Source organism: Phocoena sinus, chromosome 19 (assembly GCF_008692025.1).
Source record: "Phocoena sinus isolate mPhoSin1 chromosome 19, mPhoSin1.pri, whole genome shotgun sequence".
NCBI lineage: Eukaryota > Metazoa > Chordata > Mammalia > Artiodactyla > Phocoenidae > Phocoena > Phocoena sinus.
In genome coordinates, this window is record NC_045781.1 from 52,371,532 (window position 1) to 52,390,232 (window position 18,701).

Consider the following 18,701-nt stretch of genomic DNA (forward strand, 5'->3'; position numbering starts at 1 on the left):
GGTGTCTTCCATCCCTTATCAGAATAAGTCCCCATTCTGACTCCCCCAAAAGACAGTTTCAGACTTACTTTCCTTGGAAGAGAGAATGAAATTAGACTTACGAGGAATAGAGGATCCTGACCTCAACGGTCTAATTATACGTTGGAGAATTCTGTCTCTGACAAACAGAATTCTCCGTAATTTCTTCTTGCTCTCATGCCCACAGAGTACAAAGCTACAAAGACCAGGGGTCCTGAAAAATGTCACAGGCAGATCTCCACCGAAGACACGGGGCAGAGAGAGACTCTCCCAGTAGTGTCAAGGTTATGTACATGAAGTCGGCCAGAGTCACTTCTGAGGTCACCTGGAAAGGAGGAGAAACGGAATATTCCTCTTCAGTCCTACAGCATAGCGTCAGGTAGTTCTGGAAGTTGGTTTTAAATCCTTTCCACCTTCCGTAATAGCGAGAAGGTTCTATGGTCCAGCGGCCTGCCAGCCTTTTTATCTTTGGGGGGTGGGGGTGGGAAGGTTGCTGTGGAACCCTTTCTTTTTAAACAGAGACTTGGCCAGAAACCAGTGCCCAAGTGGGCTGGCTGCGGGAGGTGTAGTCGGCGCTGTCGCAGCCTGAAGCCCGACCCTGCGACGCCCAGGCCTCCACCAGCAACTCCGAGGGGTCCTGGCTGTGCCCACTCACCCTTGGGAAGCCTTAGCAGTCTCTGCCCTCCCAGAGCCTCCATTTCTTGTCTCTAAAATGAGACTTAGGTCACTGGATTTCCTTGTCTGGAGGGCAAGGACATAATTCCTTGTTATATAAAACCCTGGACCAGATCATTGCCAGGTCCCTTTTATGTCTACAGTACCTGAGATGTCAGTCTGCTCAAAGCCTGCCCTGCAAAGGAACCCAGTTCTGGAAGAATAGACCCCAGATTGCCTGTTGTAGGTGGTGGGGGAGGGGCGCTTTGCCAGTTTTGATGCAGGTGGAGATGGGACAATGGACGTTGACCGTGTCACCTTCCTGATACTGTTGCTGGCTTCGGAGAGTGACACGTATCTTGTTTTGACCAACTGTGCGCCAGGGACTGCATTAAGCACCTCACGTGTTAACTCACTTCATCCTCACAACAACCCATTTTACAGCAGAGAAAACTGAGGCCCATAGAAGTTATCACTTGGCCAAAAGTCAGGCTCGGTGGTGGGAGGGCAGAGCTGGATTCAAGGCCAGGCAGACCAACAGCCTGTCTCTCTGGAAAGGGGACAGACCTTCTTGAAAGCTGCTCGTGTGTTTGCTTAATGGCCAAGGATGGAAAATCAAACAGTTTTGTGGCCGAAGGGGTCAGTCAGGGAAGACTTCCTCGATGGGAGCTGAAATAGGAGGTTCGTTGCTGGTGCTGCCACCATTTTTTCAGCTGGAATAGAAGCTGATGAGAGCCAAGGTATTTTTTTAAAAAACTGAGACTGGACTTCACTGGTGGCACAGTGGTTAAGAATCTGCCTGCCAGTGCTGGGGACGCAGGTTCAAGGCCTGGTCCGGGAAGATCCCACATGCCGCGGCGCAACTAAGTCCGTGCGCCACAACTACTGAGCCTGCGCTCTAGAGCCCGCGAGCCACAACTACTGAACCTGAGTGCCATAACTACTGAGCCCGCAAGCCTAGAACTGGTGCTCCACAACAAGAGAAGCCACCGCAATGAGAAGCCTGTGCACCGCAACGAAGAGTAGCCTCCGCTCGCCGCAACTAGAGAAAGCCTGCGCGGAGCAACGAAGGCCCAGTGTGGCCAAAAATAAATAAATTAATTAAAAAACAAAAACAAAAACCAACTTTGAGTGAAGGTGTGTGTGTGTGTGTGTGTGTGTGGTGGTGTTTTGTTGTAAAAGAAACCTGTAGCTTTCTGGAGAACTTGAGTTCATTCACGTTCACTGCCTGTTAGGTTTTGGAGTAGCTTCTGAAATTTCGGTGTGAGTAGGGCATGATCCTCTTTGTCCCCAGGAATTTTTTCCAAGAGCTGTGTCAGTGGCCTCCCCTGGCCCCAGTCCATTTTCACCCAAGGATCTCTCTCTGTGTGCAACGCATTCCCTGCTAATAAAGTCGCCCCCGGGGCTGCAGAGGGTTTGAGTTCCAGGATGACCTTGGGAATCCACTTTCTCAGCTGGATCTGTGGAGGTGGGGCTGTGTGGTATCTCAGCTCCACTTTCACAGTGAAGGATGAGCAGTTCGCACACACTAGGATGGCTATCATGAAACAACAGCTACAGAAAATAGCGAGTGTTGCTGAGGATGTAGAGAAATTGGAACCCTCGTGTACTGGTGGTGGGAATGGAAAACGGTGCAACTGCTATGGGGGGCCATTTGGCGTTTCCTCAGCAAGTTGAAGAGAGTTACCATGTGACCCCGCATTTCCACTCTCAGGCATATATACCCAGGAAAGATGAAGACAGGGGCTCAAACCAGTGTTCACAGCAGCACTGCTCACATTAGCCGATAGGTGGAGACAACCCACATGTCCACCAAGAGATGAATGGATACACACCATGTGGCCTGTTCATGCCGTGGAATACTATACAGCCATAAAAAGGAACGAAGCACTGATACATGCTCCAACATGAATGAACCTTGAAAACACGCCAGGTGAAAGAAGCCCGTCACAAAAGACCATGTATTCTATGATTCCATTTATACAAAATGTCCAGAAAAGACAAATCCCTAGAGACCAAAAGTAGATTCATGGTTGCCAGGGCCTGGAGGGAGAGAGGAACGGGGAGCAACTGCTCATGGGCCTGGGGATTCCCTTCAGGAGAAGAACACGTTTTGGAAAAAGATAGAAATGCTTGCACGACGTCGTGAAAAGTACTGAATGCCACCGAATGGCACACTTTCAAATGGTTTGTGTTATGTGAAGTTAGCCTCAAAAAAAAGGATGAGGGATCAAGTATAGGGAACAAATCAGAAAAATGATCAACACTAGCTGCTGGGTCGTTGGCAAGGTTGAGGAAATGGGAATCCAGTTTCCTACCCCCAGTGCTGTGCACTGTAGACGGCCCCGGGCGGGAGTGCCACGTGTCTGGTGTGCGAGGTCTGCCACCTGTGTGTGTGTCAGCTGGCGTCTGGGGTGATCCACAGACCTCTTCCTCACCATCAGGAAACTGAAAATCCGAACAGCTTTTCTGAATTCGATTCAGCAGGAGCTAGTCTACCTGTTAAATACCAGACGGCTGAGTTCAAATCCGGTCTCCACCACCAATGCTTCCTTGGGGTAGTTCCTTACCCCCTGTGCCTCAGGGACAACGGGACCATCCTGGGGACATAGTGCGAGCTGAAGGGGCTACCACGTGGCACCAAGCCCCGGCCGGCGCACGGCAAGGCCCTGTGCTGGTCACAGGGCTCTTGCCTCTCGGCTCCGTCGGCACTGTCACTTACTAACAGGGTGCCCTGCGCTACGGCCCGGCCTGGCCTGCTGCTTCCCCAGCGGTAGCCGCAGCCTCCTCCCCGTCTCAGAGTGTGGCACGGCTGCCGGACCCCTCGCCCAGGAACCATAGCCACTCCTAAGATGTTTGCAGGGAAAGGCAACTTACGCTCCCCCAGGCTGGAGGCGGGGTGCTCGGAGAATTCCCAGCCTGGGAATCTTACCGTAAGGGTGGATGTATTTTTATCCAGCAGGATATACTTATCAGCTATGGCCAGGAAAGGGGAAACTGACTAACAATTCCAGCCCGGCCAGATTCTCCATCGCTGCCACTGCTGTGTTTCCCCACTGCAGCTGGGAGGAAGAGGGGTATCACCTGCCTGGGGTGTCGGTGCCCCTTAGCTGCTTCCCCCCATCCTTTAAGCTGCCCAGGGACTCTGGGGGGACAGCACCCATCGGACACCTACCCTACAGTGGTGGGTCCTTTGCTGCCGGTTATCCTCACGGCATTCCTAAGAGATCATCGTGACCGTCCCCTGACAGACAGGAACGTCACAAGCCATTTGAGTCACTTGCTCCAAGTCATGTGGCTGGTCTGAGGCAGAACTGGCATTTGGACCCAGGTCTATCTGATACCCATGCCCAGGTTCTTCCTACAACTGTCCTTTTGCCTTTATGCTGTCTCTTTTTGTCAGCAGACAGAACACAGGGAGACTGGTACTAACACAGTCCCCACACTGATGGGTCCACACAGCACCCAGCCTGGAGACATGGCCAGAAGAGCCAGCTGTGCTCAGGGCCCTCTCTCTCACCGTTCTCTGCAGAAAAATCCCTGCGATACCTTAACTCCTGTGGTTAACGGAACGATGCTCCCCCAGCCCCCAGATACATCGATGTCCTAATCCCTGAACCAGAGAATCTGTGACCTGATGAGGCAAAAGGGACTTTGCAGATGTGACTGAGTTAAGGATTTGAGCTGGGAGATGATCCTGGGCTATCCAGGTGGGCCCCGTGTCATGACAGGGTTCTTATAATAGGGAGGCAGGAGGACCAAAGAGAAGAGGTGACAACAGAAGCAGCGGTTAGAGTGATGCAGGGCCCCAGGCCAAGGAATGTGGGCGGCCTCTAGAAGTCGGAAAAAGGAAGGAAACCGATTCTGCCCTGGAGCCTCCAGAGGGAAGACGGTCCTGTGATACCTTGATTTGAGCTCAGTGAGACCAGTGTTGGACTTCTGACCTCCAGAACTGCGAGATAATAAATGTGTGTTGTTTGAAGCCATTCAGTTCGTGGTGGTTTGTTACAGCAGCCATAGGAAACTCATACAACCCCACCCTCCAGGAGTTCAACCTTGATTAGTCTGGAGGGGCCCAGGAATAGGACCCAGGTGACTAATGTTCAGCCAGAGCTGAGACCCACCCATTTCCCAGATTTCTTTCCATCTTGGAAACGATGCATCTGCTTCCAGAGTTGGCCAAGGCTTTCGCTGGCCAGAGTTTCCCAGTCCAACTCCTCAAGGTCTGAGGCACTCAAACTTCCTACCCTACAGAGGCTACAGCAGAAGGCCCTGGGCCACCTGAGTCACTGGAGGCCTCTCTTTACCCAGGCTTCCTTCAGACAGACAGGCGTCTTGACAGACCCTCTTGTCTTCACCAGTGTTCTCTGCCAATCCCGCTCAACTTCTATAAAAACCCATCCCCCAAATCCTAGCCCCCTCCCATCTGCTCTCTCAGTCTCTGGAAATCCCACCATGTTACTCCCCAGCGTAAAAGCCCTTTGCTGCTGTCCCGCTGCCTTGAGAATGAAACCCGACCATGCCGTGGCCTCTGAACCACTGCAAGGGGGCCCCTGCCCATGGCTCCAGCTTCATTCTGTGCCACTTGACAACTCGCCCTTCAGCCCCAGGGGCCTTCTGTGACCACAGAGCATTGGCATATGCTGTGCCCCCTCCCTTCACTCATCCTGGCTTCTCATCCTTCAGGTACAGCATCAGTGGCTCGTCTTTATGGAGAACTTCCCTGCTTCTCTCCTCCAACTCTGTATCAGAAGGGTGGAAGATGCCAGAAGGGTCTATAAGTGAAGCAGAGGTGTAAAGAACCAACTGCTGATTCTCTGCAAATACGAATGACATACACAATACAAATAACCAAACGTGGGCTCTTCTCGGTCTACTGTTTTTTCCACAGGTAGGAGCAATGTTTCACTTTCCTCCTTAGCTCTACTGTCAGAACCATAGTAGCTAAAGAGTCCTAACTGGCCACAGACGCTCAGCCTCAGGGTTAGAAATCAGCAGGGAGAGGTGAGAACTTTGATACCCATCTGGTGGTGGCAGCCACGGCTCAGCAAGTAGTCTGCTGCCATGTGGGAATGCTGGCCAGGTGTTGCCAGAACTTCTGTTTTGGACAGAAGCTGGACAATCTGGAGTTTTGCACGAAATGCTCTGGTTTCTGCATTTAAAGTTAATTTGATTTTTGTTTTTTTAAGTGTAACACTGTTGAGACCAAGCAAATATGTCTATGGGCCTCATTTCTGACTTCTGCCCTACCTCAGCACCTGGTATGCCTCTCCTAGCCTGGGGTAAATTGAAAAACATGGCCATATCATTTTGCAGCTGCTCCCACAAAAAAAGGGGGAGTTAATTTTCCCATCTCCTGAATCTGGGCTGGTCTGCAGACTCGCTTTGCCAATAGAAAGTGGCAGAAGTGACGTAGCACTGGTTCCAAAGCCTGGGCCCCAAATGGCCTTGCAGCTCTGCCTTTGCCCTCTTGAAACCCTCTGGCCACCATGTGAGGAAGCCATCAGGTACACTGTTAGATAACGAGAGACTACATGGAGAGAGAGAAGACACTGGTGAGGCCAGCTGAAACCCTCCAGCCACCCCACCCCCGGTCAAGCCACCCGATAACAGCTGAGGCTACCAATGACCTCAGGCAAGACCAGCAAAAGAACTGCCCAGCTGAGTCTGGCCTAAATTGCAGAATTGGGAGGAAATAAATGATGGTTGTCTAAGCCATGTGTCTAGGAGTGTTCGTTAGGCAGCAACACATAACCGATACATAGCCCTTATTACAGCCTTTCATCATTGTTGTTTGTTTACTTTTTTGTCTCTTCCTTGCTCACCTGGCTCCCCCCACACCCTGGAATGCCGGCTCTGTCAGCCCAGGGACCTTGTCTGTCTTGTTCCCTGTTGGGTCTGTAGTGCTTCATATCATGGCCAGGAGGTGCTCAATAAGTGTTTGCTCAAAGAATGAATAAATGAATGTTTAAGTCAACAAAGACTTGTGATGCCACCCCCTTGTCACGAGACATCAAGCTGGAGATGAGAGTGACCTGTCCCCCCATAAGGGAACGTGACTTTCTTAGACTTGTGCATCTTCCATCATATAATTTTAACCAGATAATGTAGGGAGGCCCCTTAGACCCCTGGCTGATATTTCAGCTACATCTGATTCTAGCATGCAAACAGAATAGAAAAGTATGGCTTCACACTTGAGCAGATTTGGGTGTGGATTCTAGAGCATCTAACCCCTCCAAGCCACAGTTGTCTTTAAAGCAGAGAGCAGAGGCTGGCGTCTCCTTGAAAGGCTGCCGGGAGGCTTACCCAAGATGCATGTCATGCCTGTGTAGGCATATTGCTCTGTGCTTGGAGGAACTCTGGAAATGTGGGTCCCTTGATGTCTCTGGGGGGAAACGCCATCTTGGGTGGGCGGCATTTTCTGGCTTGGTCCCCATGCTTGGGATCTGCAGCTGGGGACAGAAGAGCAGAGATGAGGATGCTTGGCTCTAGAGCTGCAAACAGAACCCATGGTGGTCCCTGAGTGTGTTCTCTGTCTGCAATCAGGTCCCAGTTAGGAACATTTTATGGAGCAGGGGATGACTTTGGTGCCAACTGCACTTTTCTCTGTCTGCTCTCTGCCAGCTTCTGACCCCTCCTCTAAGGGCCAGACCTGGGCCTTGAACCCCTGCAGCCCTCTCCCCACTCAGCATGGCCAGCTGCCCCTCATCGGGTGATGCGCCTGGGCCACCCCCGTCACAACGGGTGTGACTGTTGTATTATAACCACTACTTAAGGGGCTTCCCTGGTGGTGCAGTGGTTGAGAATCCGCCTGCCCATGCAGGGGACACAGGTTCGATCCCTGGTCTGGGAAGATCCCATGTGCTGTGGAGCAACTAAGCCCGTGCGCCACAACTACTGAGCCCACGTGCCACAACTACTGAAGCCCGCGCACCTAGAGCCCGCGAGCCACAACTGCTGAGCCTGCGCGCCGTAACTACTGAAGCCTACAGGCGTAGAGCCCGTGCTCCACAACAAGAGAAGCCACCACAATGAGAAGCCTGAGCACCGCCACGAAGAGTAGCCCCCGCTCGCTGCAACTAGGGAAAGCCCGTGCACAGCAACCAAGACCCAACACAGCCAAAAATAAATAAATTTATAAAAATAAAATAAATAAATAACCACCACTTAAGGTCTTCAATCATTTGAATCCTCACTGAAACCTACAAAGTATTTTCAGACAAAGAAACAAAGACCCAGAGAGTGGAAGTCATTTGTAAGATGGTATAAAGAGTCAACGTGTAAAGAGTCAACGTGTATCGACTTCCTCGGCTGGAGAGGGATTTGGGTGACTTGGAAGGGGTGGGCCGGAGCTCAGAGCCCTCTGCCTGCCCCAGCATCTTCACTGGACCTGAATTTCTCCTCCTGGCACATCCCAGGGAAGCTAGGGGCCAGCAGGAGGTGACTTAGAAAGAAACGGGGCGAGTCCCTTCTCGGAAATTCCGGGGACTTGGCGTAGTCCAGGCGGAACTTGCACAGCCCTTGGCAGAGGCAGAGTTGGGATGATTTCATGTTTGGATTAGGAACTTTCAGGATGGGACAGAGCTTGTCTTTATTTCAGGGTTGATGACCTGCATCTGAGTGGGTGACCTCCCTCCTAAGTGATGGGAGATGAGATCCAAACTCGTGATCTTGATGTTGAATAAAGAGTGACATAGACCTACAGGGCATCTGAGTAGCCCTCCAGCATTTCCTGACACCTGCTGGGTGCCGCCCACTATCCCGGGTGCCCAGGACACCAGCCCTGCCGTGGAGACTCTGGCCTGGTGCATCTCGCCTTTTTTTTTTTTTTTTTTGCATATCACCTTTTAGCATTGGCATCACGTGGGGAGCTCTGACACCTACACTTGGCCTCCCTCCACCTGAGACCAATTAAATCAGAATCTCTGGGGTGGGACCCACATGTTGGCATTTTTCTAAAGCTCCTGGGTTGATTCGCAACCAGGGCTGAGAGCAATTACATCAGTGATTAAAAGCCCATATTTGTTGAGCATTTATCTTAGACAAGACTCTAAGAATTTTACATAAATAAATATTAACTCACTCTTCACAGGATCCTTCGGAGGTAGGTACCGCTATCACTATCCCTCTTTTACAGTTGAGGAAACTGAGGCACCAAGTGATGAAGGCATTTACCTGGTGCAGGTGAGTAGTGGGCTCAGGATTAAATCCCAGGTGGGCTGGCCCCCGAGCCCGTGCACTTAAACACTGCGTATTGCTGCCAGACAGGATAGGACTGGCCTTGTGCAAACGTGGAGGAGAACAAGATCTGGAAGTCAAAGCAGGCCACAGGCCAAATACAAATGTCACTTTAATGGGGAAATGGTGGGTTTTTTGGAGTGGGAAAGGTCTGAGTTCAAATCCTAGGCCTGTCATGCCCCAGCTGGGTGACCCTGGGCAAGGAAGTCATTTAACATTTCTGTGCCTCAGTCTCCCCACGGGTAATGAGCTGGTGAGATAGCCAATGAAAACACCCTGCACAGAGCCTGGAAAACCTGGTTGAGGGTGTTCAGTGAGGGCTAATTCTGCATCCGTCCTTCCTCCCCCACCGCCCAATGTCTAGCTCAGGTGTGTCTCCAGAAAGAAAACCTGAAGGGGCCCCTTAGGACGTGCTGGGATCTTCACGAAGCACCAGCACCCTGGGACGCACACCCCACAGAGCTGAGATGGATTTGTTTTGAAAGAATGTTGTTGGAAGAGGCTGTTCTTCCCCGGCCAAGAAATGACCTTTCTTTAATCAACATTCCTGATCACACAGATGGTTTCGGCCAAAGTCTTCTTCACTTGCACGCAGGGAGGGGTGATGGGCATCCCCAAGTCCCACCCCCAGCGCAGAAGGCGCTATGGGAACACCGGTGCGCATGTGTCAGGCCAGGCCCTCGCCTCCGCTGCTTCTCAAGTAAGGAGCTACCCGACACAGCTGCACCAGCGGGTGGCGGAAGGTAAGTGGCTCCCTGCACTAGTCAGAGCCCAGTTAGAACTTTCCCACCGCCTTGGGGCTGGGTGGGGGGACGGTGTGTGTGTGTGTGTGTGTGTGTGTGTGTGTGTGTGTGTGTGTGCGCGCAAGCTGTCTGGCTCAGCTGGAGGGGCCCTCAAGGCGAAGGTGGGAGAGTGCTGGCCTGTGATTTGGGCATGGGGCTTAATCTTTGAGGACCTCAGTTTTCTCATCTGAAAAATGGGCTTGATAGTAGAAGTGAGGATTAAACGAGGTAATGAGGCTTGGTCACATAACTGAGTTCTGTCAGTTTTGTCCATTCAAATAATATCCAATCAAATATCCAGTAAATAAATAGGAGCAGTGGTTCTAGCCATTAAAAATGAATTTAATACTATAATTGTGAGCTACTGTGAATCCAATATCCAATAAGTAATATCTGATATACAGTAATATCCTGTATCTAATAAATTTCCAAATCCAACAAATAATATTGAATAAAATACCCACAGATAAGTAAGAATATTTGGCATAGCCATTCAAATAATATCTAATAAATAAGTAGGAATAATTATATCCACTAAAATAATTTTAATACTATTATCATGGGCTATTGTGAATCCAATAGCTAATAAATAATATCCAATAAAATAAGTAGTAGTAGCAGTGCTATTCATTAAAATGATTTTAGTACTGTGATTATCGAGGGCTACTGTGACTCGTAAATGAGGTAAGCGATCAAAGACGGCCTGTGGGAGGGATGGAGTGGGGGTCCCAGCAGGGCAGATCGCTATTGATGGGGACACAAAAATTGAAATGAAAAACGTAGGCTCATCGGCCCTGCGTATTCTTTCCCATCGGCTGGGGACCGTCCATCTTACCCCTGTGACTGCCTCCTCGTCCCAGCTTGAGGAGAAAGAAGATCCTCTCCCCACATGCCTCGTGTCCCCGCCTGCCGCAAACACTCAAATATCCAGTCCAGAGGCAGGTGCCGGCATCACACGGCGGACAGTGGAAAATGTCCAGCAGAGGGCGCCCCAAACCCACAGGGCCGGCGTCTCCTGCTCTCACGGTCGCCCAGGGAGGCGTGGAGGTGGGGGAAGGGGGAGGTTCTGCGCTTTGGCCTCCAGCCGGTACCCCGCCAGGTCTTCTGCAGAAGGACCGCTGGACTCTGGACAGGGCTTAAGTGACTCTCGCCGGTGATGGTGGAGAAGCAGGAAGGGAGGGGCGTCCTGCACCCTTGCTGGCCCTGATCAGAGCTGCCTGTGACCTTGGGAGGCGGGAGGAGGGTTTGGTCCATTCCCTGCGTGGGGCAGCTGTGTCCACTCAGACAAGAGGCTCTTGGCTGCACCCACCCAGCTCGGCTGCCCACCAGGAACACTCTACCACCCATTTCTCAGCGAGGCAACTCTGCAGGGCCACCTTCCCAGCATGAGCAGGTTTGAGTTAGGGGCCGTTGCCTGGACAGAAGAACCTGAGTTCTTTGTTCCTGAATGAGGTTGAGGAGACCCTGGCCAGGCCATGCAGACACGCATTCTTCCTTAGCACAAATCAGTCATGAGACCTGGCAGTCTGCCTCCGAAAGAGCCCTGGAATCTCTGAGAATGAGGTCCCACTGAGATGACCACGGCAAGGGCTTAAGCTCTCTTTCCTTGTCTGTAAAAATGACACGATCATGTCATATGGAAATGATGCCATGTCAGATGGAAATGATCACAATGGACCTGCCATAGAGGTTTGCTGGGAGGATTGCGTGAGCAGTGCCTGCCCAGGGCATGGGCTACAGAAGGGTTGCACATGCCCATTTGCTAAGCCAGGCCGCTGACATCTCCCCCCTGGACAGTCCAGACCACCTGTGTGCCCACACCCCCGAGATTTCTTGGGCCACCCTCATCTCCCCGCTACATGGCCCCTACTGTCATCTCCTGTCCCCTAAGACAATCTGCCTCCCTCCCCCAGCATGCTGCGAGACTCCTCACCTAGTCTTGAACCCTCCCACCCATTGTCCGCCCTGTAGCCAAACTGACTTTTCTAAGATACAGACCTGATCACGTTGCTCCCTGGTCAGCATCCACCGAAGGCTTTCCATTAAATTTGGGATTAAGTTTCAGCTCCTTGACGTGATTTACGAGGCCTTTGGTCATCTGGCCGATGCCTGGCACTCTAGCCTCATCCCTCTAAGGGACAGCCAGGATCCAACCACAGGGGTCCCAGGCAGGTTGGAAATTTAACACTCGTCTTGATAGTTTTTAAATATTTGCACATTTATCCCAAAGGAAACCACATTTTTTACGAATAGAAAGTCCATCCCTCTCTCTTTTGGTGAACCCAGGAGCTTTAGATCATGTCCTCTGAAGTGACCTGCCATTTGGTCTGGAAGTGTCTCTCATTTGACATTCCCTGCCCTCGTTGGTGGGTCATTCACCCTCCGTAAAGGCCAACCGTATCCCAGGTGGATTCAGTTTCAAAGTCTTATTTGCCATAAGGAGCCTCCACCTTGCCTACCCAAATCGGGGCGGCTGGGTGCATTTGGCTGCTCTCGGGATCACAATCCTCTCCCAGGACGCACCTATGAGAACACAGATGAGTCAGTACCAGGCAAAGGTACTTTTGAAATCTCCGCCTGAGGGCACTGTTTGGAGCAGGTGGTGCGAGGTTCTGATCCCCCATCCTGACTCATTCCCACATCACTGACTCATTCCTGAGGTCTGCATGCTCCTTGGTGGGTGCCCCAGGCTAGCTGGTCCCTCCACTCAGCCCTGGCTGACACCGTCATAAAACCAGTTCCCTGTCTGTCTCCTGACTCAAGAGCTCGCAAACATTCAGACCTGACGCTTCTTTTATGTATTTATTTCTTAACTTTTGGCTGTACCGCGCGGCACGTGGGATCTTAGTTCCCCGACCAGGGGTTGAACCTGTGCCCCCTGCATTGGAAGCACGGAGTCTTAACCACCGGACCACCAGGGAAGTCCCCCGATGCTTCTTTTATAAAACGAATATTTTGTAACGTGACTCTCTTTCCTGAAGTTGAGTTCATAGGTATGTAATTCACCTGTATGTGTGATTTCCAAAACAGCGATATAATTCCCTCATCATAACGTAAAAGTGGAGGATTAAAAGGAAGGTAATTTGTCATAAAATGATGTGGGGAATCAGAAGCTTTGTCCTGTACCAGGATCTCCAGGAAGGCAGCGGCCACAAGTGCAGACAGTCACAGGTGTGCCCCGTGGGTGAGGCCGTTGGTGATGTGATTTTCCAGAATGGTGACCAGCTCTTGGTTAATGTCCAAATGAAACAAAGAACAACCTTCCCTCAACTGACATGGTGGTGGCATTCCTGGAAAATCCAGTGACTATTAAAACAGGGCAGGAAAAGAAAATTTGCATTTACATGTAAGATGAAGAAGTTAGATTCTAGACGCAGGTCATTTCAAGCGGGGTTTTTGCCTACATGAATGCCCGGTGAGACGTCAGACCGTCACGCGGGACGTGGGCCCATCCCGGTCCTGGGGACTGGCGGGCACACTACAGGATGTCTAGCCTTCCTGCCCACTGCCGCTGCCAAGTGCCAGTGGCTCCCACACACACACGTTCTGGGGACACATGTCCAGGAGCACACGTGTCCAGGAGCACACGTGTCCAGGAGCACAGGGGGCTAGTGGGTGAGGCTGTCCCTCCAGGTCTTGGCTTACGTTGTTCCTTCCTCTCTTCACCAAGGGAGTGTCTCCTCTTCTTTCAGGAAGCTCACCCCGATGCCGCCAGGCTGGGGCGATGCCCTTCCCTGCCCCGAGGCCCCACCCACCAGAATTGAGAGCCTTGATAACTTGTCCATCTCCCCCCAGGAAGCCAGAAGGCTTTGCCCTTCACCACTGAAGCCCAGGTCAGCTTCAGAGCCTGGCATACAGTAGGTGCCCAATAAATATTTGTCAAAGACGTGAATCCTAGTAGCGGCTCCTGCTTGTGTACCGTGCTCACTTGCTCCTCACAGCAGCCCAGGAAGGATTCTTAGTCCCGTGTTCAGGTGAGGAAACTGAGACTCAGAGAGGTCAGGTGACACGCCCAAGGTCACACAGGAAACTAGGAAATGAATCCGGAACTTCAGATCCTCCAGAGAAGCGTCTTCCCTTCTCCCTTACTGCCGCGCTCAACACCTCCCGCGGCTTTCCATCAAAGACACGACAGCCAGGCCCCCACTAGCCTCATTGATGACCCTGCCCTTCTGGGTGTACAGCCCCGGACTCTGGACCGACCCACACACCTGCCCCTGAGCCCGGCCGTGCTTTTTCCTCCTGGCCTTACCCCCATCATCTCCAGCTTGCCCATCCTTCAAGTCCCATCACCGATGCTGCTCCCCGAACCCCATCCTAGGCCCCTTTCCCCGTCACAGCCCCCAGATCTTCACTTTCTGCCCCTGCTCTGCAGGCTGCGATATTTGAGCCATGTTCCCAGCACCTCTGATGGCCGTGTCTGGAGGGGGGGCATGGCTTTCTCACTCCTGGGCCCCTCCCTGGGGCACCAGTACAGGCCCGGCCAGTAGCCCATCGGTGACCTCGTGCATGATCCCCACATGCTGGCTGGGCTCTGTGTAAACCAAGTCACTGCAAACGCACGCCAGGAGCAGAGGGGCACCTTTTTGTTATCCCCCGAGATTGCTGAGAAGAGCTGCAGGCGAGGCAAGGCTCAGTGTCCAGCGCCGACACTGAGCCGGCCCTGCGTCTCCACACGCGGGTCAGGGGCGGCGCCACAGGCTTTCACTGCTTCCAGCCACAGGCGGATGTGGAGTCACCTTGCCCTCCACAGGTTGTGATGAATGAGGAGCAGGGAGGGCCGTTGGCAGAGCCTTGGCGTCACGAGGCAGACGACCCCAGCATCTTCTCTTCCTTGCTGGGTCACCTCATAGCTACAGTGACACGTGGCTGACGATTTAGCCTCTCGGAGCCTCAGTCTCCTCACCTGTAAACTGAGAGTTTGGGAGCAGATGATCTTCAAAGTCTCTTGCGCCTTTTGTATTTTACGATTCATTCATCAAATATTTTTTGAGTACCTACTGATGCATTCTAAAACAAAAGTGAAGGGCCTGTCCTACCTAAAATCAAACCCTCCCCTCTCCCCGCCCTCTACCCCTACCTCCTTTTCCTCCTTAGCTTTTAGCAGCACTTGACATACCTTTGCTTCCATGTATTTGTCTCTTTCACAGTGTGTCTCTGTAACGGCTCTGTCAGCAGTGCCTGGAGCAGGGCTGGGCACATAGTAGGCACTCAGTCAATACTTGTGGAATCAATGAATGAACTAATGAACTGGATCCAATGGATCTGCATGACATCCAGAGCCCTTACTGACCCTTGATGAGATCACAAGAACAACCACAGTGCAGTCTTTGGGGGAGGGTTGCAATCCACACGACATCCCTGGGACTGCTTTGAGCCTCCGTGGACCCGCAGGAGGTTGTAGGCAGGCCAGGAGAGCACCCCTTCCTGGAGCGCCCCTCCACGATTGACCTGGGTCACGTGGCTTCCCTGTGTTTCCCTGCGTCTCCAGGGTGATGTGTACATTCCCCCACCACCCCCAGCCCACCCTCCCAGCCACAGTGAGCAGCTCCCTGGATATCCTATATTTTTCAAAATTTAATTCTGATTTTATATTGGAGTATAGTTGATTTACAGTGATGTGTTAGTTTCAGGTGTACAGCAAAGTGATTCAGTTATGTGTATACATATATCCATTCTTTTTTAGATTCTTTTCCCATATAGGTTATCAGAGAATATTGGTAGACTAACACACCATTGTAAAGCAATTATACTCCAATAAAGATGTTTAAAAAAAAAAAGAATATTGAGTAGAGTTCCCTGTGCTATATAATAGGTCCTTGTTAGTTATCTGTTTTATATATAGTGGTGTGTAATGTTAATTCCAATCTCCTAATTTATCCCTCCCCTCACCATGCTTCCCCTTTGGTAACCATAAGTTCGTTTTTGAAGTCTGTGAGTCAGTTTCTGTTTTTTGAATAACTTCATTTGTATCATTTTTTTCTTTAGATTCCACACATGAGTGATATCATATGATATTTTTCCTTCTCTGTCTGACTTATTTCACTTAATATGATAATCTCTAGGTCCATCCATGTTGCTGCAAATGGCATTATTTCATTCTTTTTTATGGCTGAGTAACATTCTATTGTATATATGTACCACATCTTCTTTATCCATTCTTCTGTCAGTGGACATTTAGGTTGCTTCCATGCCTTGGCTATTGTAAGTAGTGCTACAGGGAACATCAGGGTGCATGTATCTTTTCAAATGATGGTTTTCTTCAGATATATGCCCAGGAGTGGGATTGTTGGATCATATGGTAATTTTAATGAATTTCCATACTGTTCTCCATAGTGGTTGTACCAATTTACATTCCCACCCAACAGTGTAGGAGGGTTCCCTTTTCTCCACACCCTCTTCAGCATTTATTGTTTGTAGATTTTTTTGATGATCACCAATGTGAGGTGATGCCTCATTGTTGTTTTGATTTGCATTTCTCTAATAATTAGTGACGTCGAGCATCTTTTCATGTGCTTTTTGGCCATCTGTATGTCTTCTTTGCAGAAATGTCTATTTAGATCTTCTGCCCAGTTTTTGATTGCGTTGTTTGTTTGATGTAGAGCTGTATGAGTTTATTTTGGAGATTAATCCCTTGTTGGTTGCTTCGTTTGCAAATATTTTTTCCCATTCTGTGGGTTGTCTTTTTGTTTTGTTTGTGGTTTCCTTTGCTGTGCAAATGTTTTTAAGTTTAACTAGGCCCCATTTGTTTATTTTTGTTTTTATTTTCATTACTCTAGGAGGTGGATCCATAAAGGTATTGCTGCAATTTATGTCAAAGAGTGTTCTGCCTTTGTTTTCCTCTAAGAGTTTTATAGTATCCGGCCTTACAATTAGGTCTTTAATCCATTTTGAGTTTATTTTTGTGTATGGTGTAATTTCATTCTTTTACTTGTAGCTGTCCAGTTTTCCCAGCACCACTTATTGATGAGACTGTCTTTTCTCCATTGTGTATTCTTGCCTCATTTGTCATAGATTAATTGACCATAGGTGCGTGGGTTTATTTCTGGGCTTTCTATCCTGTTCCATTGACCTATATTTCTGTTTTTGTGCCAGTACCATACTGTTTTGATTACTGTAGCTTTGTAATATAGTCTGAAGTCAGGGAGCCTGTCCAGCTCCGTTTTTCTTTCTCAAGGTTGCTGTTGCTATTTCCGTCTTTTGTGTTTCCATACAAATTTAAAATTTTTTTGTTCTAGTTCTGTGAAAAATCCCATTGGTAATTTGATAGGGATTGCATTGAATCTGTAGAATGCCTCGGGTATCTGTATCTGGGTTGGGGGGATCACCATTTAACGCACTACACGTACCAAATGCATGGAGGGGAGGTAAGCGCCCTCCCACCCGTGTCATCCAGGCACCCATAGACCTCCACAGAGTTCATTCCTGAGACAGTCTCTGCATATATAGGAATATAGGTATAGCTGTATGTGTGTGTGTGTGTGTGTGTGTGTGTGTGTGTGATTTTTACACAAATAGTAGCATTCTCTACACACTTCTGCACTTGGCCTTTCTTTCTTAATGTATCTTAATAATCGTCCTGTAACTATAGCCGCCTCATTCTTTTTAACAGCTATGTAATACTCCATTGTATGGATGTACCAGGTTTATTTTTTTTTTTGGCTGCGTTGGGTCTTTGTTGCTGTGCATGGGCTTTCTCTAGTTGCGGTGAGTGGGGCTGCTCTTTGTTGTGGTGTGTGGGCTTCTCATTGCGGAGGCTTCTCTTGTTGCGGACCATGGGCTCTAGGTGTGTGGGCTTCAGTAGTTGTGGCACGAGGGCTCAGTAGTTGTGGCTCACGGGCTCTAGAGTGCAAGATCAGTAGTTGTGACGTACGGGCTTAGTTGCTCCGCGGCATGTGGGATAGTCCCAGAGCAGGGATTGAACCCATGTCCCCTTCATTGGCAGACGGATTCTTAACCACTGCGCCACCAGGGAAGTCCCTGAATGTACCAGTTTTTATTTAACTATTCCCCCTTGATGGATTTTCAGGTTGTTTCCAATCATTTGGTATTTCCACCAGTACCACAAAGACCGTCTTGGTAAGTGATGTCTCTGTCCATGTGCATGAGCCTATCTGTGCAGAAAATTCTTCTTTCTTGCTTTTGAAAAGACAATATAAGGAGATTAAAAACTATCTTTAATTTATAAAAATCTTCCCTTATCCCCACCATGCCCGCCACTCTGCATATTCCCTTCCAGCCTGATCCTCAATCAAGAGCATTTTGCAAAGTTGTAGGCACAAGAGACATTTTTATCCTGTTCCATAAGCTACATCGTAAGAGTTTTCCATGTTGCCAGTCATCCATATTACATTTTTGTGGCTGTGTGACAATGTCCCTGGGCAGATGGGTCATGATGTACAAAGCCATCGCCCCCTGTGGACTGTTCAGGTTTTTTTCTCTTCCAGATAATACTGCAGAGAACATTTTCTTTCCAATAGCTTTTTTAAAAAAATTAATTTATTTATTTACTTATTTTATTTTTGGCTGCGTTGGGTCTTCGTTGCTGCGCACGGGCTTTCCGTAGTTGTGGTGAGTGGGGGCTCCTCTTCGTTGTGGTGCGTGGGCTTCTCATTGCAGTGGCTTCTCTTGTTGTGGAGCACGGGCTCTAGGTGCATGGGCTTCAGTAGTTGTGGCACACGGGCTTAGTAGTTGTGGCACATGTGCTCAGTAGTTGTGGCTCACAGGCTCTAGAGCGCAGGCTCAGTAGTTGTGGCGCACGGGCTTAGTTGCTCCGCAGCATGTGGGACCTTCCCGGACCAGGGATTGAACCCATGTCCCCTGCGTTGGCAAGTGGATTCTTAACCACTGCACCACCGGAGAAGTCCTCCAGGAGCTTTTCAATCATAATAAAAAAAAGAGATAATTTCCTTAGAATAGATTTCCAAACATAGTATTATTCAGTCAAAGGCTCTACAGTTTCACAGCACGAATTGCAAGTAGCCAAATTGCTTTACAAGGAGACAGCCC

General features: G+C 49.9%; 1 protein-coding gene across 10 annotated transcripts in view; it reads left to right on the forward strand.

The window, feature by feature from the left end:
- Positions 1 to 18,701, forward strand: part of GAN (gigaxonin) — a 102,152-nt gene that overhangs the window by 66,229 nt on the left and 17,222 nt on the right. Inside the window, exons 10-11 of one of the 10 annotated variants that reach the window (XR_004346837.1) lie at positions 206 to 397; positions 5,359 to 5,479. The exons of 7 other annotated variants lie outside the window; for them this stretch is intronic. Coding sequence is in view for 2 of the 3 variants with exons in the window: in XM_032612423.1 (XP_032468314.1) it covers positions 5,359 to 5,470 (112 nt within the window). In the remaining variant the exon portion in view is untranslated. Of the gene's footprint in view, positions 1 to 205; positions 1,757 to 5,358; positions 6,598 to 18,701 lie in introns of those variants that run through there. 2 more of the 10 variants (XM_032612423.1, XM_032612424.1) reach the window with 2 other exon arrangements.